Genomic DNA, 23,729 nt, shown 5'->3' on the forward strand with positions numbered 1-23,729 from the left:
AATATGCTTGTTGTTTTAGTCTCAATCCTGGATTCTACACATAAAAACACAAGCACACAGTGACAAGCACAAAAAGAGGGGAATTTATTTCAGATAAATTGAGCATACCACTGATTCTAGCAGACCTCAGCAAATCACTTCATATCAGTTCCAGCCCACATTAAATAAAGGCTCAGCAGGTTCTCTTTTATGCATCCAGCTATTCAAGTTGCCTGCTCACAGTTGTGGCCAAAATAATGAAAAAGAAATACAAATATTAACAGTAACTTTGTAAATCTGTCCATTTTCTGAACTGATTATTCATTCCAGGGTCACAGGGGCACCAGGCATAGGGTAAAACCGAGGTTTAACCCTGGACATGCTGCCAGTCTATTTCAGGGCCAACACACAGACAGACAAGCATTCTCGCTCACATTCACAGCAATAGCTGATTTAGAATCACGATTTAATTTAGCACTACTTATAATTACTTCATAAGTAATTATAAGTAATATCTTGCTGCAGACGTGCACATTTAATTACAGGCTATGTTTTAAAGTTTTATCACTATGGTCACATAATGTTAGTCTTGGAAGTTAGGGTTATTTTCATAGACTGGACACACCTCTTGTAGACCTGCTGTTTTCACAAGCTGAGGAGTAAACTCAACTTGAAAATGAAGTTCATGTCTAAAAATGGAGCTGTTTGATATATAATTACATTATAGCAATCTTTGAAAGATTCACACAGTCACTGTATGATTTCTGTCTGCACCAGAGTTACCAGTGACTGGCTTGCAGAGCTGTTTGCCAGATAGTGAATGTAAGTGCAGTGGCATCCTGGATCCCAGAGCAAAGACCTCAGAGCTGTACACTTGCTTACACTTGTATCCGTTAGAAGAGCTTATTATATTAGCAGCCAATGGAAAACAGAGGCGATAGCTTATCTAGCTCACATTTTCCTGCAACTAAAGATAGGAAAGGGCAAATATTTTTTGTTCCACAATTGGCTGGAACATCCACTGAACTGTAAATGTAAGAAAACGTCAAGAGGCATAGGCAGGGCAATGCTGAAATGGTCAGTTTGAATACTTAAACCCGTATCAATGACATTTAAAATAAAAAATAACAATAATAATGATTGTAAAAGAGGAAACCCGTTAACCTAGCTGGCATACTTATTATACATATATGTTTATATATCTGTTAAGTCGTTTAAAACTACAATTCGGAGCCATAGTTAACATGTGGCGCCTTAGATTTCTTAACGGTAACTGCAGAGAATGGAAGCCGTATCACAGATACTGTACTGATTTTATGCCGCCATCTAGCGGTGACACATCATATTGCACCGTGGACACCCATAAGTCGTAACACTTAACTAAATGAGAAGAAAGGCTTTTCGTTTTCCACTTCTACTTCATTTTCAATAATACATATTACGACATATTACCTGCTATTTTCACGCATTCTTCAGTCATTTTTTTTTAAATATAACAATGGTAAAGGCAAAAAATTTAAAATAGGCACTAATAATGAAATCACTCAATTTTGCATTGCAAAACAATGAATGAACTGTTTCATTGAACTGTAGATTGTTTCAGTGCAAACTATTAAGAAAAATGTGATATACTTAGTTGTGTATTTCTGTTTTTACAGTCATGTCTGTGTTTTATGTGCATGCAACAAAAATTAAGTATTTAAAAAAATAAGTAAAAATGTATTTTTGTGAACTAAATTGATACATAATTGCGTGCTGATAATATCAAACCTTTCATTGTGTAATATTTTTATACTAATCGATTCTACATAATCTGTCTGAATTACTGCGATTACAAATACTCAGGAATGATAGGAGACTTATTATTCTTTATTAAAAAACACACAGAAACATTGATCCTTTTTGCAATGAGTAATTTATTGTTTTTACTTTTGTATAAAATCTTTTGTGTCCACTTTAGGCAACAGTTAGCATGAGAGTAGTTCTCACAGCTGTTAGATGAAGTCTAAACTTATGAGTCTTCTCAACAATCACACACCCCATTCACGCAGAGAAAACACACAATCACATAGTGTACTGGAGTTAATTCAGTGCAGTGGTCCCAAACCTAAGTTTATTAGTAGAAAGCCGAGGACAAAAGCTCAACAATAGGCAGCTTGTAATCATCATCACTTCAAAGATGGTACTATATCAAGGCAAGTCACGCAAACACAAAGAGCCACAATAAATCTGCAGCCTCACAATAACTAGAGGAGACTGCTTTGTTAGAATCTGATGGATGAAAGCATCATTTAATTAGGTTTGAAACCACTGCTTTGGTGCAACTTGTAAGCAGATTTAGATTAAGACAATTTCAAAACAAAAAAGGCAAAGAAACACATCAGACATCTGATACACGGCAGCACATCCTGTGTTCGGCGAGCAGTTACACAAAGCAACAGCTGTAATTATAGGCAACAAAACAAAGGACTGATTTTGTGTAAGAAGAGTCGGCACGCTTACGCAGATCAGTACTAATCAGACCGAGATTAGAAAAAAAGACACTGAAAGAGCAGAAATGCGGTACGATTGCATTTACATAATCATGAGACACCTCATTCCATAATCACCACATTAATGATTTTTGCAGTGCAGTAGCTATTGCGTTCCTACGAGAGGCTCTCTGGTACTTCTTACATCAATCAAGTGGAGAAACATTGTTTCTCGTGGTAATGGGGAGGAGATCCTGTAAACTGTAAATCTGTAACATCAGCACCTGTCATGAATGAAATGCCAGCACCTCCCAATCTCTAATACAGTACATACCCTCCTCCCTCACTCAGACGTACAAATGTAAAGTAGATGTACACACACTCGCACACATACAGACGGAACATAAAACACGCAGATTCAGGTCGATGTCAATCTGATCCATAAATTACTAGCATCACATTGTTTCATATAATAACTACTTCCAACAGCACAGGCCTCAGTTTGACTTTGACTCTTACTGCTGTTTTCTTCTTGGGAAATTTGACTTGATTCAAAATCCTCGCTTTCTTATAGAACATCAATTAAAAAAAGACTAGGAAGCACTATTCTGGCAACTCATCATAACATGACATTATAATGTAGCAGTATGAAAAGAAATTACATTTCCTTTCATTCCCAAAGAAAACGAACTGCAACGACTTCAACTTCAAAACCAATAGTATAGTATCCACAAATGACACATTACTCGAAGAAATAATGTCATAGGCATTGCAACTACAAGTAAACTTTTTTTTTTGTTTGACAAATCGACTGCATTTGTACGAGCAGTCCGAAGTGAGTAACAACTACAGCCAGTGCTAATTTCTGCTCTTTTTTAAAATTATTTTTCCTCCTCCTCTCAATGCGACAGAGCCACGACGTTTGCTGCCCTCATTTCGCAATGTGCATACAGATCAAAGAAACTTCATCTCTGTCCTGCACATTGCAAATGCATATACAGTACACAAAAACAAGTATTTCCAGGATTATTAGGTCTATTTTCAGGGGAAGGTTGGATCGGAGGCCTTCATTTGGCTTGATTACAGTGTGAGATTGCTGTAATGGAAAGTGAGCCGGTAAAGTATCAAAATACACCAGCTTCCTGCGCGCTGAAAAAACAATTTGTGTTTAGTGTTGACACCTTTATACATCACAAAACAAAAGGCTTATGTCAGCATTCACACACTGTATTTTCTGTTTGCTGCGCTGGAAATGAACAAAACACTACTCGCTGTACTCCTAATCGACTCCTACGCACAAGTGTTTCCGTGTTTTTTTCCATTAAGGCCGCATTCATCACCCCCAACAGAATTACCTACAATGTTGTCTTTGAACTGCATCCATATTACTTCTGGGGAGTGATCTGTATGTGCTTTCAGCATCTCTCCTCCTTTGTGTAACACTCAAGCTCATTCTTCACATATTTTATTGACACTCACTATAGGAGACCTGTAGTTATTTATGATAATAGCAGTAATACATGTAAAATGTGTAATTTACTCATCTTAGATGAAGCTATTGTGCAAATTATCTGCAGAGACGCTAGTACTAAACTTCAGGAGGCAGTGGATCTACTTCTTTCTTCATGCACGACTGCTCTTGGCACTGTTCTTCCGGGATCTTCTGCTGAGGACTCGCAGGCCTCTCCTCCACTGCTGCCACGCATTCCTCTGAGCACAGAATAACATCGGTCAAAGGCTTGTCTTCATGCTTATCTTCCTTCAGCTCCTCTCCTCCTTCTTGTTTCCTTTCCGCAAACTCATCTTCTCTTGCATCTTGTTCCCTCACCAAAGGCTCCTCCTGTTCAGCTTCCTCTGTTCTGGGCAGCGTCTCAAAGGCTCCAGGCTCTATGGGACTGAGTTGATAGTAGAGCAGGGAAGAGGAGTCTTTGAGGAGGTCAGAGGGGCTCTCCTCCTGGTTGTCAGTGATGCACAAGACCGTAGCCCCTGTAGGGAAAGGCCCCTGCAGGAGGACCTGCTCAACACCTGGAACTTCTGCCTGCTCAGGCAGCTCCCCTCCCAAGGCACTGGGTAGGAGGCAAAGAGGCTGCTCTGTGAGCCCATCAGCACTCAGCTCTGGCTGCACTGCTTCCCCTTCAGCCTCCTCCCTCTCCCTCCTCTCCTGCTCCTCTGCGCTCTGCAGGTGCAGCACGGCTGTCTCGTTCTCCCTCTCCAGTATATCCTGCTCCGCCAGAAGATCCTGAACCTCCACGACCGACTGCACTTCGCTCTCCTCCAGCTCAGAGTCCAGGCCAGCGACTGAAGAAAGGTCCGGTGAAGTGGGACACGTGGAGGAGGGGGAAGACAGCGGGTCTGATTCAGCATACTGGTCTCCCATTCCTTGTATGAGCATCCTCCTCTTCTCCACGTCCAGCTTCATGATGGTGTGCAGGTAGTGAGTTCTGACACGTAGAGGGTTGAATTCAATACGACCTGCTACGTTGCCGCAGCCATCCCTAGAGCAGCCACACGGGAAAGACATTCGATCCACCTGAAGAATAAGGCAGAGGTAGTTTACTCTCATTTCATCTTGAAAGTAAAATGCTTAAATACTGATTAAATTTACATAAGTTATGAAAGTGTTTACGGTTGTTCAGGAGATCTAGGAAAATCTAGGAAATCATGGCAATCAAGAGATAATCTGGTTACTGTGCAACAAGTCAGGCTGAGACAGAGATGTACTTCCTCCTAACAGGTAAAAATATAAGCAAATGAGACAAAAGATTCAGGTTATTATTTATACACCAGGTGTATAAATAAATGATAACACAATGTCTGATTTACTGCTTCATTCCGATGTTTTATGAATTCTGATTTCACTGCACTGATCAATAAAAGCGTGCAGCCGGTTCTGGATCAGATAACAGCATTGTAATAGTGAGGAAAGAGATAACAGAGCAAGCAGAATAAAGCATCTGCCTCTATAAAACACATCAAGTGAGTAAATTCTCAAAACTTTAACAAAGTTGCTCAACACAGCTTGCCTATGCATTCACACTGTTTAACTTGCTGCTTAAAAATGACCAAAGAATAAAGATATTCTTATTAGAATCACTGAACTGGTTTATTTAGCTGACATATATCTGCTCCCCAATTAAACGGGACCTTCCTTTCCCCGTGTTCCATCTAACCACCAGATTTCATGAAAAGTGCTAGAAACTGGCTTTGTATTTTGTTTTTTGGTTGTTTTTTTCATGATCGTGCTAAAAAGAAGAGTAGATTTAAGAAAAAAACCCCAGCTCTGATCACATCTCTTCGCCTCAGCACTCGCCTTAGCCGAGAAAAGAGAGAGAAAAAAACCCCACATAAAATCAGATGAATAGGCTTTTTTCATAGCAGACATTTTAAGCTATCGTAGGGAAAGCACCAGTGTTATTAATAATATTAACAATGGCTCTGTTATACTCGAGAGCCCCAGAACGCCATGACAATGTGACAGCGAGCCGGCACGCAGCCTTCCACGAAACCAGCACACTTAAACAGAAGCAACAAAACAGGAGTCAGTCATCATTCGTTTCTATTATTTATTTACTAATGCGCTTCCCTCCCCCTGTGAAATGTCAAAACACCTACAAGTGAGTGAAAAACAAATTGAAAGGAAAGGAGGTTGAAGTCATCTGACGCCCTGTCTTTGGCTTTTTTGTGGGGAAGTGTGCGCTGCAGGCTAACAAGTTGTCACAATCTTCTCTTCTGCTACTGCGCTACATGTTTTTTCTCTGACAGACATAGGCTGAAGTCTGCCGGCAGAGAAACAGGATGACAGGAACTAGCGTGGCCGTAAATGAGGGGAGACACTGTTACGGAACAACCAAATATTTTGTATTTATTGTTATTTATTTTATCTTAGGGGAGAAACACTGAAAACCAGCATAAACTGTTTTAGTCAATTGTTGGGCATCTACATGCATCAGTGCTACTGAACTCTCCTGAGGGGATGAACACCATTCTTCAAAAAGATATTCCCTCATTTGGGGTCATAATGATGATGATGGTGGTGATGCTCTGCAACACATCTGACCAAAATGTCCCACAGGTCTTCAGCTGGGTTGAGATCTGTAGGCTGTAATGGCAACAGCGTGTAATTGAACTCAAAGGGGGCCATTGTAATCATGGAGGAGACCACTTCTCTCAGGATAGAAATGTTTCAGGATCACTCAGAGCAACTTTGGCTTGATTTGCAGTGAAACTTCCCTCTTAGCGTACAAGCAGCAAAATGTCACTCACAGTTTAATTCAAGAGTTCAATTCAAATAAAAGACAATTCAAATACTGCAAATGTGTTTTTGAAGTTTTTAGTCTCAGCAAGCTGCAAAGAAGCTCTCCTCTTTCTGCAAATGCACCCAACTCGCTTTCAGCAGCTCTTACCTGGCACTTAATACCAGCCTGGCTGCAGCCACAATGGCGAGGGTCACAGTACAAACGGCAGTCGCAGCCGCATTCCTCCCGAGAGAGGCGGATAGCTCGGAGCTCAGCTTTCTCACGCGCATCGATGCGGGTGATGCCGGAGGCTCGCAGGAGGGCTCGACGCCGTTTGGTGGGCAGCGGCTGAAGGAAGAAACAGTCGTCCACTTCCACGCCGTCCACGTCCTCATCCGACACATCGTCCAGAGTCAGCAGCTCCGCCTGAGCGCACTCCACCGTGCCGTTCCTTGTCAGCTGTGGACGACAGCGTGGAACTGTGAGCTGAGGTGAAAAAGGAACTGATTGCCTATTTTAAGCTCAAGTGGTAGATAAGTATCCTGAAGAGTGATACTTCAAAAACAATTATATTTGCAGCTGATTTAGCATTTTGAACAAAGGGTTTTCAAACGGAGAATGGTGAAGGAAGTACTGCGATCTTTATTTAAGAAAAGGCCTCAAAAAACTAAAACTCCTGCATAAATTAAAGGACACAAACCCAGATATGATTTAATGAAAATAAGCTATCATGAGAAAATTAGTAACTACTTGCTGTATTACATTGGTTAAGTGTTACATACACATTAGCTTGTATGTAAGCGTCATTTTACAGCTGGTCCAAACTGAACTCCTTTTAAATACTTTCTATTTTGGTAGTTTGGTTCACTGGTTCCCAGCCTGGAGGCCGGAGCCCTCCAATGGGTCACAAGATAAATCTGAGGGGATTATGACTTGATTTGTGGGGGAGGAAAGAAGAAAAAACTAAGTTTCACTAAATAAACACATATGCATCTTTTGTATCGCTCTTTAATCTGTGTGAATTTGTTTGAAACATCAGTGGCCTCAAACAGTTATTGAAGTAAAATTGTTTCAGGAGTTTAATGGGGGTAATTAGTCTTCAGCAGGACACCTAGCAACTCACAGGCATGGGAACTGTGGAAAGGGGCCCCAGCTCGACTGTTTTTGTGCGGGGTCACAAAGCAGAAAGTTTTGTAAAGTCTTGAAGGACAGAGCGGAAGTACATGTACTGAGTCACTACTGCAAGTGGAGATATGCAAAGTGCCCACAGCTGGAAGATACTACTGTGCCTTGAATTTTGACCCTCTTGGGGCACGACTGATACATCTAATCTACCTTCATCTTGCGGGCATTCAGCTTCTCCTGGCGCAGGTGCTGTTGCAAAGTGTGCCGGTGACTGGTTTCCTGTTCGCGTGCAAACTCCCCCAGTGTGTAGTGTCTGATGGAGGAGTGGTGACGGGCCATACCCAGGGAGCTGCCCCCTTGGCTGGGCACGCTGGTGAAGCCCTGCCGCCGGGGGAAGTAATACACCGTCACCAAATCAAAACGTACACGTTTCCCCCCTGGTGACGGCTTGTGCTGCCTGAGGATAGAGGTGGCTAAAGCGGGGAAAAAGGGAGAAAGATTTTCAATACAGTCTTACACACCAAATACTAAATACTTGCGTTGATTAACTGTTCAGTTTCTTTCGACTTCCTTTAATGAGATTCTTACGGGTAAATGCAGTGCTAGAGGGAGGGTTGAGGCTGTCACAGCTGTCAGCACTGTCACTGCTGGAGATGTCATCGTCAGAGTCCTTAGGTGTAGAGAATGGAGAGCTGTTGTCCACCTCTTCATATCTTCGTTTGAGGCTGAGGGACGAACCTGCCTCCATGGAAACTTAAGTATCTGGGGGCACAGAGGAGCACAAAAAAACATACCCGGCACCAGTAAATGTGTTTCAAAAGATGTGAACACATGACACATTGTGATTTACTACCACAGAAACAAAATGCTCGTGTTGTCACTTAGAGAATGAGCTAATTTTTTTATCAAACTGTTCCTGTGTAAGGTCAGCCCTTGACAACACAAACAGAACAAAAAGGTGACATCTGCTCGCTCCTGCCTCCTTTCATCTGTATTCCAGCTCCATCATTTCGTCTGTGTGGCTCCCATCTCACATGAAATCCGACTTTGAAATTATCAAGTCTGAAAATGTAACCATGGCAACTAGGCAAGCACAGTTTATGCAAGCAGCCTTGAAGCAAATAATGTCTGTGGCTTCACAATCTGTTTTTACCCCTAAAGAAAATCTGCTATAAACTGAGTGTAGGGGGGGGGATGGATATGGGTGAATTTGAAGGAGGGAGCTGATCACTTGCATCTGTAGGAGAGGTCAAACAAGGTGAATGAAAGCAGCTAAATACATGTCTGATGTTACACTGTGTTATGTCCTGTGCATTACACAGGCATCTGCATTCACACAGATACATTCCAAATAATTATACATCAATATTAACACCGATGATTATGTCCCATAGAGACACTATATCCATCTACCTTAAACCTACCATATTACTACCATACATCCTATAGTGTGAACCAGCTACTTCTCAAGGTAATTCATATTTTACTATGCAGCATGCTACTGCCTGCAACATATTGTAATGTCATACCAAATGGAGCAACTCCCATTCTGTAGTTTTTCATTCAGTTTTTTTTAAGTGCTTGCAGGAGAATGTTCAAACTGACACGTACATTTATAGCATAATTTATGTAATAACTACACAATTAAATTTGTCCTTCAGCTAAAAAGAGAAAAGGGATGTGCTGATACCAAAAAGCTGCTCAAATGCAGTCTAAGTGATCTTTCCTGGAACTACTTCTGAGGGGGGGAAAGTCCAAAATTATCTAATCTATGTCCTAATAATAATTATGACCATTAAAGACTAATACCTTGACCTAATTTCAACAAAATTACCCACCTTGACAGGCTGTAAGGGACAGGGCCTAACCTGTAAAGATGCAGCTGTGGTTATGACACCAAATGTGTGCCCTTTTTTAAAAACCAGAGTAACACATCTGACATTAAATGTTTATTTCAGTTTAGGAATTTAAGGCTTTTCTTTCAGGACTTAAGTTTGCCTTTGACATGTTACAGGATGTTTACCGACAGGTGTGACTTCACGGTATATTACCCGTCAGGGACACGCAGTTTAGAGGAGCTATTTGTTTAAATGTGGACATACAGACTGACTGTGTTGGGGGAGGTTAGATATTGCCAGTCTGACAAGGCAAGGCTCTCTATCTGTCTCTCTCTCTTTCCATTTCACACACACACAGAGAGAAAAAGAGCCACACAGAGACACAATGGCAAACCGCCCGGTTAATGAAACACTAAACCCACTTACCTGGGGCAGAAACAGGGACCCTTATTCCAACCAACTCGTAGGTCGTTTCTGTTTCCAATAGGAGCTGCACATCAATCTTTCAACGCCCTATGAGACGCTCTTTTATGCCAAAACCGAGATCCCTGAACGAGTATCCAGACTGCAACCGTGGAGCCGAAGTAATCTGGATGAAAGCTTGCGTGATTGTCAATTTGCAACACTTATATTTGGCTATTTCAGGCTACTTAGGCTTCATGCTCATTGTTCTGCACACTGAAAGATGACGAAGAAAACGGGAGCTGTGCAAGACCGGCGGGTTTTATTTAAATGATGCATTCCTATCTATTTAAAGGACAGACGATAGGAAGAAGGGGCGTCATAGGGTTAGCTGCGCTTTATTCTCCAACATTTTTCGGTGCAGCATGAATAATGTAAGACCCTCAGTGTCTTGTCTTCCTGATGTAAGCCTTTAAATGGGTGTAATGGAGAAATCCGCTGACATCTGTGTTCGTTTATCCTTTTCTTCTCGCCGGGGCGGGTTCAGTCGTCTGGGCTTACTTCGCCGTCTTCTCGCAGTAACGGTGCGCTCTGCTCTTTATCGTTTGGTGTCAAAATCTTGCAGGTTTTCTAGCGAGAAGACGCCTTTCTCCCCGCTTCGCCCCGGCCCCGTTTGTTACAATGTAACAATGGAGGTAGAAATTCTTCCCTGTAGCTGTATATATACTTATTGTGACATCACGGGCATGTCCTGCGCCGGGGTATGCTGGGAAATGAAGTATCTATTCAGTTTTTTTCCTGTTTCTTTGTTCATATTGTGCAGAAGCAGATGTGCAAAGCACGAAACCGTAGTGCGCTAAATTAACCTGCATTTAAGCTTAATTTGGTTAACAGTATATGACATGCTAAAGTCTAGTCAAATGTAAGTGACTAGGCATCCACATCTGTACACCAAAGGGACAGATGTGGAGCCTGTGCTAGACAGTGCCAATAAAATATCATGTCTCCTTTTTTAGGAAAGCTTCAAAACATTTAGTTTAACACTATTTCATATTTTTAAAGAAAGACAGCAAATAGCAGCCAGTACATGGTTACGTTTTAATAATGCCAATGAGATGAGGGGCAAATACGGCTATCGAGCCATCAATTCCATTTACAAAATACTCAACATAAACCATATTATTCACATTAAGCTCTGTCCTGCCGCAAAACTTATTTATTAGCATTTGTAACATCCAAAAAAAGGAAGCAGAGTAGATGTAAGTACGTAAAAAATACTTTTTTTAAATGTCAAAAAAAACATGATTCATTATTTTTAAATTATTTTAAAACAATGATCTATTTCAAAATTATGATGGAAATGACCAAAAAACAAACAATAAAACGCCGGTGTGCTAAACAAGCTCATAGATACAGGAAGCAGATGGAGACAATTTGCTGGTGTTACCACGGAGATCACTAACACAGACAGTGCTTATCATCTTTTAAGACGATTAAGTAACAATCACATGTGCCAGTAAGCATTCTAAACAAACTGTGACAATCTAACAGTGTTTAGTAGCCTTTTTTTCCACAGAAGTAACAGGCAGACATTGTTAGCTTTCAAAGGAACCTCGGATATTTGGAAGGGCAGCTGGATTCTAACGGTTTCCCTTAATTGTCCAGTTGTTAATTTTAATACCTGTTGTACTATGATTCAACTGAGTGGTTGTGTTTCTTGCAGACTGGCTTGGATTCGATAAGGCAACCGCGCATGAAGAGGAGGACTCATGCTGAATTGCAGGCTGAAAGTCAAGTACTGTCATCTTAACAGTCATCATTTCTTTTGTTTTTTTTAAAGAGAGAACAAACGGCTGAACTCGAAGCAAAGAGTCTTGGCACGCCAGATGGTCAGGTAACAAACAACAGCAGATGTAGTGCCATTAACCTCCTTCTTGAGATGTAACCAACAGAGGGAAATGCAACCATTTAAGTGAGCAAACGGCAGGGTAAGACTTCACTGTGGAATCAGAGTCACTCCCTCAAAAGTCAGACGATAAGGTAAAGTTAAAAGAGGGGCAACTGCTTCAGTCGCATCCTCCTCCTAGCTGCCTCACAAGGTTTTTTTTTGGGGTTGTTGTTTGTTTGTTTTTTTTTGGGGGGGGGGGGGGGGAGGGGGTGCATCTCCATAAAGGAACAGCAAAAAGTACAAAGCTCTAGAGCTCTAGAGGGGCTGACTGAACCAGGACTAAACAAGAGAGAAGGACTCGACAACTCTCCTGCCTGGGATTCACTTTAAGATTATATGGTAGCCGTCACTTGTGTCATCTGAAAAAGAAAGGAATAGGAATCAAAATAAAAATAAAAAATATCAGGGAAACATACTAAGATAAACTTGCAGCAAGACTATAACGCTAAATACCGTTACACTACCACTACCACACTATCATTTTTTGCTGCCATAGTCATACCTTTCATTGTGTCCAAAACAAAACAAACTTCATCTTGGAAATTCTGAATCATCTGTTGAGAGGAGAGGAAATGATTATGTAGGTGGGAAAACAACAATATCGTTTGCAGGTTTATGCTTGTGTAAGCTCTTGAGACCGTAAGTTGACCATATTTCTGTCTTTCTTTGAAAATCTTTTAAGACATACAAAAAGCTACAACTGACAAGTCGTTAGCCAACTGTTTCAATTGGCTGTTTTTACATATGTACTGCCTGGCTCCCTCAACAAAAGGGGGGAAAAAGTCATAGTCTAAAAATGAATTGGGCAACTTTTAGCTTTTATAACGACACATATTTACTGTGGTATCATTTCGATCGGGTTAAGTAATGCAACATTTAGTTTTGTCCTGAGTTGGATTCATTTTTTTAACTTGTATGGATGATGAGAGAGTCGGACCGCTGTGTGAAGTCTTCCCCAGCATATCCCAAAGATTCTCACTCGGGTTAAGATGTGGATGAGTGTGAAAATGATGTGTCACGCTGCCTGAACCACTCTTTCACAATTTGAGCCTCATGAATACTGGCATTGTCATCTCAGAATATGCTGTACTATCAGAGAGATGAAAAAACAAAATCTGCTGATGAAAACAAATTTAGTCATTCAATAGATTCAGGTAGTCAGCTGACTCTGGACCTAAATCCCAAATCCACAAGCTTGTAATGTAGGCACTAGTCTTGATCGGTGCATCACTTCATCCACATGTCTTCCTACCAGGTTCATTGGCATTGAGTACTACACCATCTGAGAAACTATGACATAACAGTCTTTTCTAATTCTGTTTTACTAGTATTAAGCACAGGCGTATAGACGAGTTTGTCCTTAAAAGAGGCTCGTGCACCTCTCAAATGGCCGCATGGTATCAGCTGCAGCTGAGATCATCATCTCAAAAACAAGAGCAAGCCTCACTCCAGATCATGTCCACTGCAATCATGAATTCATGAACCGAATCATCTGTAAACTTGGGAAACTGTTTTTTTGGACTGGAAAACAAACTTTTTAATTTAATTCGAAGCTTTATTTGAACATATAGACTGAAGCCAATTTTAGTTTAGTTTAGTGGAGATAAGAGTTATAATCATTGGCTAATTGACTAATTAAAGAAATTGGCAGATTAGTCAACTACCAAAATAATCTTTAGTTGCAGCCCTACTAATTAGCATTACTACTGAGTAGTTATTTTAAGGCTACACAGCTGTTCAGTTATAACTCCTTGAGTTCTCTTTGCATTGTGGGAAAATGCTTTTACTTTCACTATTAAAACATAGCTGTCTATTCCACTGCTGTTTTTCCCCCCATTGATCTTCAAACATTCAGGATTTATTCCAACCACACTTCTTTCTCCAAGATGGTGGTTCACCACTATCCTTCCAGTTTTTAACAAAGCGTTGCACAGGTTTTAACCCACTTTTAGTAGTTTAAGCAGTATCCTCGGTTGTTTTCTTTGTTTGCCAATAACGTGATCCAACATTTCCTAACAAATTTCCATAATAACAGGATGTCTTCTAACATGGGGTAAATAACCCCATGTTGAAACTCACAAATGACTGTCGTTTGAGCCAGGCAGCATTAAAAAAAACAAAACAAAAAACTGTATAAAAGTATGAGAACAAAAACTTTAAAGAAGTTAACAAGTCGTGTTATTATCTTCTGGTTCTTTTCTACTTTTTTAAAAACATTTGCCTGTCCTGTTGATATCGATCCACTAGAGCTGGGCGATATGAGATTTTTTCATATCACGATATGTTTTTTTCATTTCAGGCGATAACGATATCTATCACGATATAAGCCAAATAACTATATTTGTAAGATTTAAATGTGCCGTTGCTCACAAGTAAAATGTGAAATAATCAGCAGCTTGTTTTTATTTAAATATTTATTTCCCATAATAAGTTCAACAGGGTAGATGTACTTAAGGAACATGAGACTTTTTCAGATAAATAAAGGCAAATATTGCAAACTACACAAAAGGCAGCCGCTAAAGCGTTTAAGTTTCAAAACAGAACAAACAAAAACAGACTAAATTGTCAATTCCACTTAGAAACAAAATATTAATTCTAAAAATAAATCTTAGTTTGTTTTACAGAAGAACAGACAAAACTAACTTTTGTCAGTATCAAATAAACTGAGAACTAAAAGGAAATTCTCAATCTCTCCTTGTTGTATAGCTGAGCTTTTCAAACAGTTTTAACAGTTACTTTAGTCTGACAAAAGCCGAATGACGAATTAGCGCTTCCAGTCAGAGACTGAGGCTACGTCCACACGTACACGGGTGTTTTTGAAAACGGAGATTTTCCGTTTTCGTTTTAAAAAATAATCCCGTACACACATAAAGGCAGAAATGAAGGAAAACGCTGCTATGAACATGCCAAAGCAGCAGGTGGCGCTAGATTCCTAACCGTGCAGAAATGTTGGCCAATCAGAAGTCTAGAAGCCTCGGTGGGAAAAAGTAAACAAAGCTGGGGCATAGAAGCAGACCCGAGTCGTATGTGTGGACGGACAGTAACTGTGTGTATATGTAAGCATTTAAACACTGCAGAGAGTAGAATTAACAGTAACAGTATTGTAGAAATTCATTTCACCGAAACAATAACGTGGCGCACAGTGTGACGCATGCACCAGTTTATTGTATTTCCAGACTTGCTTTCGGCACAATTTACAGTGCACGCTACTCTATTTTTTGTCAGACTTGAAATAGCCGAAATACCTTCACACTACGGAACTTCTATGGCTCTTCCCTTCGACAATCTCTCCGGCGTTGGAACCATCATCTGTTTTCTCTTCGGTCACGCTCGGTTGATTTTTCTAGTCGGCACACTCATTTCCTCCATTACGCGCTGGCTCCATTACCCAGGGCAGCTGTGGCTACAACCGTAGCTTGCCTCCACCAGTGTATGAATGTGAGAGTGAATGAATAGTGGCATTGTAAAGCGCTTTGGGTGCCTTGAAAAGCGCTATATAAATCCAATCCATTATTATTATTATTATTATTATTATTACCCACTGCCTGCTTCCCAAACAAACACACGTGCGGCTTGGCACTTGTGCTGTACGTAACAAGTCACGCGACGTGACGCTGCGGCTGTGATTGGTTCGGCTCTGCGCTACTTAGTTTGGATTGGCTGACCTTTTTTTTTATTTTTTTTTTTATTTTAAGAGGACAAGAGCGGCGAAGTTTATCGCGATAGCTTAATTTCTCTATCGAGTAAAAGTTATATCGCGATACATATCGTTATCGTTCTATCGCCCAGCTCTACGATCCACTAATTAAGGCAGACTAAATGTGATTTGTTGCTCTCCTAATGGTGTGTGCATATATATTTTCATGCAGGAAAACTCCTGCATCCTCCTGTTCCTCTCTCCTGTGAATATAGGTACATTTACATAGCTCCACTATTCTGTCTGTGCAACTGCACTATTAGCAATTAACATCAGAGTTAGCTACATGGATCCAGTGCAACATTTAATTTTACCAAATCAATCCACCCAACCCACCCCAGGCGCAAGATCTACCAGTTTTCCTGGGGAAACCCTGTGCTTGAATTCATATATAATAACAGCAAGTCTCTACTGATTCAAAAAGTGCAAATCTTCAACTCACAGTAAGATCATAAGAGGGGGATTGCCTTACCTCATCACTAACCAGCACATGGATGCCAGTAGGGCCTTGTTTAAAGATCTGATTGATCTGCCTAGGTGAGATGCTGAACAGATGAGCAATTTTCTCTGTCAGTTCTGTAACCGTGAGTTCCTCCAGGTAAATGGCGTGATATACTGCAGAGAGAGAAACAGAAAGGTTAACACAAGCTAAACAACAAAGGACGCTCACTAGATATTAGGCATACTCAATTATAGCGAAACTAAATCATAATTGTTGCTTAGCCTTCAGAAGAATAATAGTGCGGGGCTATTTCCTGGCTGGGCACCTGTGAATGGTTTAGATCCTTAATATTAGGCTACAGTCACTACAGTAGACTAGAATAACACTGGACAGACATGACCAAAAGTTTTGTCACCACGTGCAATCAACTTGTTATCAGCCTGCTTATGGAAATGGTCATTTTGAACAGACAGACCAGGTTTGAGATCACTGTGTTAGCATTCTGTCTGCATTTAAAATTTAGACAACAATTTTTTGCACATCCTTGCCAATCTTTAGAGACTCTCCAGTTAGTATGAGTCCGACAAAGATGGTTTGGAAGAAGGCCTCCTCCCACCTGGCAACATTTCCATTTGCCTTGAATTAAAGTGGTCAACAGTTGGTTGTGACAACTACTTGCAACAGTCCCAGACATAAAAATTTTTTTTAATGCAATCACTTGCCAACCACCAGTTTTTCCTGTTTACAAGGAGGTTGCAATCCTAGCTTTACTCTAGTGTGACTGAGGCCCCTCAAAATAAAAATTAAAAAAAGAGAATAAGAAAAACTTTATTAACCCCAAAGGGAAATTCATTAGATTAAAAAAAACGTTTGGACGTCAACAAAGATAATGATTAAATTAACATAAATTAAATGAACATACACTGACCAAAGAAAGCGCTGGCAGCAGCATCTCCATTTTCATGTTTCGGATGCTGTTCCCGTGCCTGCTGAGATTCCTGGCAAACATAGATGGTGAGTCTTGGACGTACCACCCTGAATTCAAAGAGAGAAACAACTAAAATGCAGATGCCTAAAAACATTCATACTCTTTTTTTTTTTTATAAATTAGGTAAATTATATATCCTAAGAAGGTAGGAAAATTTAATATAACCCACCGTCCTTTAAGTGCATTGAAGAGTCTTATACCATCAGCTGGCCCACAGATCTGAATAACATCCTCCCTGGTCAGCTTCAACAGGTCTACCCCTGGTACACAAAAGCAGATCCTATTCTCAGTCTCTACAAACACACGGTTGCTTTTACATAATTCGTTTTTAAATCAACGAATTATGATTCAAATTTGTCTTGTCATCTTTTACCTGATTTTAATTCTCATGTCTCCTTCAGTAAAGCACTCTGAATAACCTCTGGATATAACAAGGTGCTACTTAAATAAATGAGTACATTTCCAGAAAATATCTTTCTAGTTTCACATTAAAGTGCAGCCTTTTATCTTATGATATGGCCAAAGAGGTAACCATATTACCTGAGAAGTTAGTGAAGAGTCGACAGAAAGGGGAGAAGCGGTTTCTATGAAGCCACTGTTGTGCATCCTGTGGTGTTGCTGTTGGTAACAAATTCTGAAAAAGAAAAAAGAATTCATCAAAATACTCTGACATAAGCAACCGTGTCAGAGACCGTGTCACCATGGTTACCCCATCAAGTCAATTTGTAAAACATAAAAAATATTAAAATTGTAAACACACATCAATGAAGATTATCAAGAGCTGCTGGATTTTACCTTAAAAGGCAGGATTTTAGAGACAGGTAAAACTCATTTCAAAAACTATTTAGATATAAGCATGATGAGCTACATCATATCTGAATCTGACATATATATGACTCAAATCAGATATATATCAAATGCATTCTAGTTACACACTGAGTCATATTTTATACTTGCTAATGAATCTCATCCCAGGCAGAAGTTTAACACCCAGATGTCAGCTTTGCATTTGAGCTTATTAAAATGCAGTTGCTTGGTGTGGCGGGAGGTAAGCAGCCGGTAAAATAAATCCAAATAAATCCACAAACTAAAAATGAACTTACATCTGCCACCTGAACAACAGGCTCAGGCTGGTGGTTTGGTGACCCGTTTCTACAAAGGATGAAAAATTTATCAGTTAGAAAGAAGCAATAACAACAAACTCCACATTAAGAAAAACGTAGACCTCATGTGTTGCCCTTACTAAACAAATAAGGCCACTACATGGATTTCATAGTGATTTTTAAAGTAATCCAGGCAGCATACCCTTCAGCCACTGGAAAGCTGTTGTGGGTGCTATTGAAGCCAGGAGATGGGGAGTTGTTGACATATGTGACCTCAGGCCAGGGAGAGCACTATAAAAGACCCAACATTTGTGTTACTGTAGCGTCTACATACATCACCAGTATTTTTGCTGCCAGTAGATTTGATCTTAGGTTTCAATTAAACTGAATTTGAGCCAAACTCCTTAAGTGCTTAGGAAAATGGATTTAAAAGATGGATGATTCCACATCCTTTGTGTCTCGCTGTGTCTGCGTCTCTTCCGCAAGTGTCAAATCACCTGTTATTTCCTAGTAAATACTTTTTAAAATCTGAGGTTAAAATGACAAGCTCATTAGTCACTTCAAGAAAAAAAACAAACTAAGAGTTATTTCTTTTGATAACCGATTTATCACAAAAACATTCTCTGGTTATGCTTAGAAAAAAAGTTTTGTTACTTTTTTAAAAATAAGTACATAATATAGTTTGACAGTAGGCTAACATCAGCAGTCTAGTTAATTAGATTAAGTTAAAATTCATTTTGATTTCCTTTAAACTACTTTTATCCAAGCAGTGATTACTGCTTTGAGCTCTTATATGCTTACCTCTGTCAGGATTGTGGTTTCATAGGAAGGCTGGTACTTTTCCTTTTCCTGTGGCGCCCTCTTCTCCATCTTCTCCCTGTCTGTCTTCTGCTTTCTGTCTGCACCTTTAGGCTAGAACACATCAAGTGGAGGAAATAAAGATGGTGAATATGGACAGTACTACCACAGGGACCAAATACAACATTTGCACTGGGGTGCATTATAGATTTTATTTCAGATTTTCTCTTTTTCCATGTCATTCCTCTGACCTTGAAGACTTTGACCTGACAGGAGGCAGAGTGAAGATGTTCTGTGTACTCTCCATTCTCGTTCTCCTTAAACGTGTCAATCTGGATGCGGAAAGGCACGCCCTTTTCTCCGCCATGCTTCCGCATGGTGAATTCTGTGCTAATGCAGTGAACCTAAAAAGGAAAGGAATATGAAAACAAAATCTACACAAGACTGATGACCTAACTGTAATATCAACAAATCATGCCAAAAGTGTAACATTAGTAAGTGCAGACTGACATTCAGTTTACTTGTGCAATAAATGAGTAAACCAAATGTAAATGGGCTCATCTCCGTCACGCCAAAGCACTCTAAACTGCCTCATATCACTATTGTTCATTTTAATTTAATAATACAGAGAATAAGAATTAATGACACAATCATTACTATGTGTTGCCCATCAAGCTACCTGGATAAAAACTGAGGTTCGTTTTGATGGGTCCCAAAGGAACTCCACCGTGTTAAGCTGAGTGGGGTTAGCCCTGGGGTCAATTATCCCCACTGACATCGGGATATCTGCAATGGATCAAAGCAAAACAAGCAGTTATCAAAGATGCTTTTGATATACACCATCTTCTCGTTATTGCAACCATGAGTATGAATTTCCGGTTTTGGTTAACAGTTGGTATCCTGAATTTACTTTCTGCAAAAACTATTTCACACATACAGGGCTACACAGCAACCACCTTGCAAAGCACAAATTCAGTATAATAAATACCTGATCTTTCTGTTAGCTTTTTAAAAATATTTTTAATGCTCACCCAGGTCGAGAATGCGATCCCCTGGCCTGTTCCAGCGCCAGCCTTCCAGCTGCTGGTGCTCTGTGTATTGAAGTCGTCGGTCATGAAACACCACACGAATTATGCTCTGAAATTCAGAGAAAGTAATTTTTACTGAAGGATTAAAGAGAACATACACTATCGTTACCCTGGTACCCCAGCACAAGGGCTTAGTTCAGCCTTGCAATAAAGCGATGTGATTAGCTTGCCTAACTACTACACAATATAAGATTCTAAGCAATTTACAAAAGGCTGGTGTGAAGGAGATTCATCCAGATGTGGTCTTTGTCCCAAAACCTTTCCCTAGTGGCCATTTCATTCCCCATAAACACTTCAGCAATAAACAATAAAACAGATCTTAGCTGTTAGACTGTTTTTAATCTCTAGGTATAGTTTTAATGCTAAGAAAATGTCTTTGAGACTTTTGAGACTACAGACAACTGGCTGAGAAGTTGGCTGAGACACACACAATCTGTATTTTACACCACTGAAGAGATGCTTCTGACACACTGAAGAAACCTTCAAAGTAAAAGTTGATTAAAATTCATATTACACTGAATATAAGAAATGTAATCACACAAAAATGAATCATCCATTAATTTCATCTAACCCTGGAGTTACTTATTCCATTCTACTCGCAGCCCCCTGGGATTTTGTGAAGCATGGCTGGATGCAAGATGAGCCATTGGCTGGAGCTTTTCCAATAATATTTATACAGGTTTACACTAGCAGCTGCTGGATTATGCAAATATATTTTTAAAGATTTTCTTACCTTCACCATTTTGCCAGTGATTTCTGGAAGTTCCCCAATTTTCCGATTGTCAAGCATTCTAATTTCATAGGATTGCCCTGCAATGACAAGTCCACATAAAAAATAAATATATATGTAGGCAGCTGAATTTTCTCTCAGCAGCTTTTGACTTTGAACTCTTAGATATCATTAAATTTGCACAAAGTTGAAAAGTACACAGCAGCTGGGATCCTGATGCTGACCTTGGTTGAGGTAGGTGAGTGTTTCATCATGCAGTTTAACGGCTGGCGAGGTAGGTGCACACAGAACATACTGAAAGGGTAGGATCTTGTTGTCACTGTCCGGTGGGAGGTTGGACTCCTCCTGTTTGAAAATGGGAAGGGCAAGTACATCGCTGCAGAGACAAAAGAAAAACAAACTCGGTAAGCCGCCAAATTCTTATCACTTCATTATGCAATACAGAACATCTTTTATTCAAACAGGGCTTCTTTCAAAGATTTTACAGAAAACCAGTCTAAACACTTATACTTACTGATTCGATACGACCTTCAGCCTCATGATACAAAAGGTCTCCCTGTCATTACTAGACAACACTTAAAACTGGCTGGAGAATTATGGTGTTCTCTAGCTTCACAGCTCAGTAACTACAATGGAGGCAACACTACCAAATACCAAGGTATCCAGTCTACATGTCACTGTTCCTCTCCACACAAGAATTTCTGAAACAAGCCACCACTTTCAACAGTTTTAATGAGCCAGAAAAGCATACAAAAACAGATGGGGGTTGGTGCAAAGTACTTCAATCAGCAAAAAATATTTTCTTTAAACTTTTAGATGAGCTACAGCAAATGAAAAAGCACAGAAGTGTCTGCAGATAATTACACTAATGAATTCAGGATATGCTACAGAGTGATAAGATAGATCAAATGCCCCAGGGAACTATTTTCTTCAAAGACTATTAGACTCCAGCTAATATTCTCCAAGTAGTGTTTTGGCTTTTCACTTTATCTGCACATGGCATTTAATTCGCACGTCTGCCAGCATGAAGAGATTTTGCCACTCAAACTGCCCACGTAGCAGTCAGAAAATGGGAAACACTGCACATAATGGATGCACCTAATCACTCATCTTTAAATTACGCAAAATGTCCAAATGAATTTGACATGAGCAGCTGTCTGAAGACAAACTACAAGATAGCTTACATCTTTAAAAAAATAAAGAAACCAAAACACTGTTCAACACTGTTTAATCTAATAAATTACCATATGGCCCATTATAAATGTAGCACTGGCTGCATTCAGTAAAAGGCCTTACCCGTCCAAAACTCATACTGTACCTCATACTGTACGCCCCCGCACCGAGTTCCTGGCCAATGCCGGACAGACTGGCATCAAAGTCCTGGACCAGTCCGGACTCAATCACTTCATCCGTGAGAGGCAGTTTCAGAGCCCACGCCATGGTGACGGTGTGGAGATTTTAACGGAGTGCAGTTCCGGTTGAAACTCGAGGCAAACGTTATCAGTTTCTCACAGCCTTTCAAGATTTAGAAGAGAAAGTAAAAAAAAAGCGTGAGTGTGGCTCTGATGTTTAAAAAACAGTGGATATTTCTGTGTTTATTAGCAGGACATTCCCCCAAACATGTTAAAAACACGAACCAGTCAGGTGTCATTAAGGAAAGCAGCGTTCCCGTGGTTAAAGATAACGGTAGTCGTTAACACACGTTTTATGTAACTGTGTATTGCTTACACACACAAACTTGTGTCACGCTAAAATACACTTTATGTCTTTACCTTTTTTTTTTATTCACATAGTAAGTAAGTCATTGGAACTGCAAAGCTTACCTTTAGGTGGGAAGTGTGACTATTTGGTAATAACTGCAAGTTTTACGCCATCATGTCACGCTCCTTCGCCCAAGCGCTAAAATAAACATGTCGAGCTAACACCTTAGCTGCGTAGCCTGCCAGTTCGTTCAGCTAGCAGGATGCTAGAAATCATTAAAACGTCCCGGGATGCTAGCCCTTCTCTAGCTTATTCTGTGGTTCGGTTTATTTGTGGTTAGCATATCTATACGTAAAAAGTGGTCAAAATCGCACGAGATGTTTAAATATATGTATTATAATGTCTTGCTTTTGTTTGTTTATCTAGCTTCCTCGGGAAAGGAGCTGCCGTAATTTCCGTTCCGTCTCCTTCTTTGTATCGTCTCAGAGTGCTAGCAAACACCGTTGTGACTCATTACCGCCACCCTCCGCTGAGGTCATGGCTGAAATAACCAATGACTGTTGCTTATAACGTGTCAGTGACGACAAATAATGCTTTTCTTCTTTTACTTTTTTTCGGCAGCTCCCTTTACTGGGGCATTTTCCTTAAAATAAACCATATACAACAACCAGAATAAAACATAATGTCATTTACCACACAAGACCATTCCACTCAGCTGGATTCCTAAATGACAAATATCCACAGGGCATTTCATCCATCTTTATGGTCTAAAGATTTTCCTTTCACCAAGAATCTGTTTAATTACCATAGCACTGTCATAAAAGACCTGATTTAATCCAATGGCTTGTGTAGTTTTCTTTAATTTAAAGCATACAACACACATTATCAATTGAAAAGATGCTGGCAAATTGTTATCCAACAAACCATAAATTAGAGATTTATAATTCAGGTGGAATCTTACACCAAAGTCCCACATTGTTATCCTGAACTCTGAAACAGTCCAATAAAATATGCTGTTGTGATTCCTCTTCACTGCAAATATGGCACTATAGCACGCTTTTTAGCTGTCACATAACAACTCCAAGGCAAAGTAGCTGTCACCAGAAGTTTTCTGAGAGAGATCAACCACCTCCTCCACTCATCTCTCATCACCTTGGATATCCTTTTGTTTTTAATTTTTTTGA

At 40.0% G+C, this 23,729-nt stretch overlaps 2 protein-coding genes across 3 annotated transcripts; both read right to left on the reverse strand.

Moving 5' to 3' along the window:
- Positions 1–1,875: 1,875 nt before the first annotated feature.
- Positions 1,876–12,143, reverse strand: csrnp2 (cysteine-serine-rich nuclear protein 2). The gene is made up of 5 exons (XM_085442830.1): positions 10,075–12,143; positions 8,399–8,572; positions 8,021–8,283; positions 6,854–7,144; positions 1,876–4,980 (listed from the first exon to the last, which is right to left on the reverse strand). The coding sequence occupies exons 2-5, from the start codon at positions 8,556–8,558 to the stop codon at positions 4,039–4,041; spliced, it is 1,656 nt and encodes a 551-aa protein (XP_085298956.1). The 5' UTR covers positions 8,559–8,572; positions 10,075–12,143; the 3' UTR covers positions 1,876–4,038.
- A 55-nt stretch (positions 12,144–12,198) lies between these two features.
- Positions 12,199–23,044, reverse strand: tfcp2 (transcription factor CP2). Of its 2 annotated transcripts, none has more exons than XM_085442832.1 (16): positions 22,668–23,044; positions 22,163–22,359; positions 21,069–21,220; positions 20,848–20,924; positions 20,058–20,163; positions 19,706–19,812; positions 19,278–19,430; positions 19,030–19,140; positions 18,431–18,519; positions 18,229–18,277; positions 17,666–17,759; positions 17,295–17,385; positions 17,066–17,172; positions 16,168–16,310; positions 12,501–12,552; positions 12,199–12,357 (listed from the first exon to the last, which is right to left on the reverse strand). In XM_085442832.1, exons 2-16 carry the CDS (start codon positions 22,282–22,284, stop codon positions 12,320–12,322), a joined length of 1,491 nt encoding a protein of 496 aa, XP_085298958.1. In that variant the 5' UTR covers positions 22,285–22,359; positions 22,668–23,044; the 3' UTR covers positions 12,199–12,319. The 2 variants fall into 2 exon arrangements, with proteins under 2 accessions (XP_085298958.1, XP_085298957.1); XM_085442831.1 differs by having other exon boundaries at positions 17,060–17,172.
- Between the last annotated feature and the right edge of the window lie 685 nt (positions 23,045–23,729).

Source organism: Copadichromis virginalis, linkage group LG20, assembly GCF_057382275.1.
Source record: "Copadichromis virginalis isolate Kocher_CV1m ecotype Utaka linkage group LG20, C_Virginalis_male_GT1.1, whole genome shotgun sequence".
In the NCBI taxonomy this organism is placed as follows: domain Eukaryota; kingdom Metazoa; phylum Chordata; class Actinopteri; order Cichliformes; family Cichlidae; genus Copadichromis; species Copadichromis virginalis.

Coding starts and splice junctions, on each gene's coding strand:
- csrnp2 (XM_085442830.1), bottom strand. CDS start 8,558: ATGGAGGCAGGTTCGTCCCTCAGCCTCAAACGAAGATATGAAGAGGTG. Junction 8,284..8,398: donor CTCTAGCACTGCATTTACCC/GTAAGAATCTCA, acceptor TCCCCGCTTTAG/CCACCTCTATCCTCAGGCAG. Junction 4,981..6,853: donor AGGCTGGTATTAAGTGCCAG/GTAAGAGCTGCT, acceptor CTTATTCTTCAG/GTGGATCGAATGTCTTTCCC.
- tfcp2 (XM_085442831.1), bottom strand. CDS start 22,284: ATGGCGTGGGCTCTGAAACTGCCTCTCACGGATGAAGTGATTGAGTCC. Junction 20,925..21,068: donor ACTCACCTACCTCAACCAAG/GTCAGCATCAGG, acceptor TTGTCATTGCAG/GGCAATCCTATGAAATTAGA. Junction 20,164..20,847: donor TCACTGGCAAAATGGTGAAG/GTAAGAAAATCT, acceptor TCTGAATTTCAG/AGCATAATTCGTGTGGTGTT.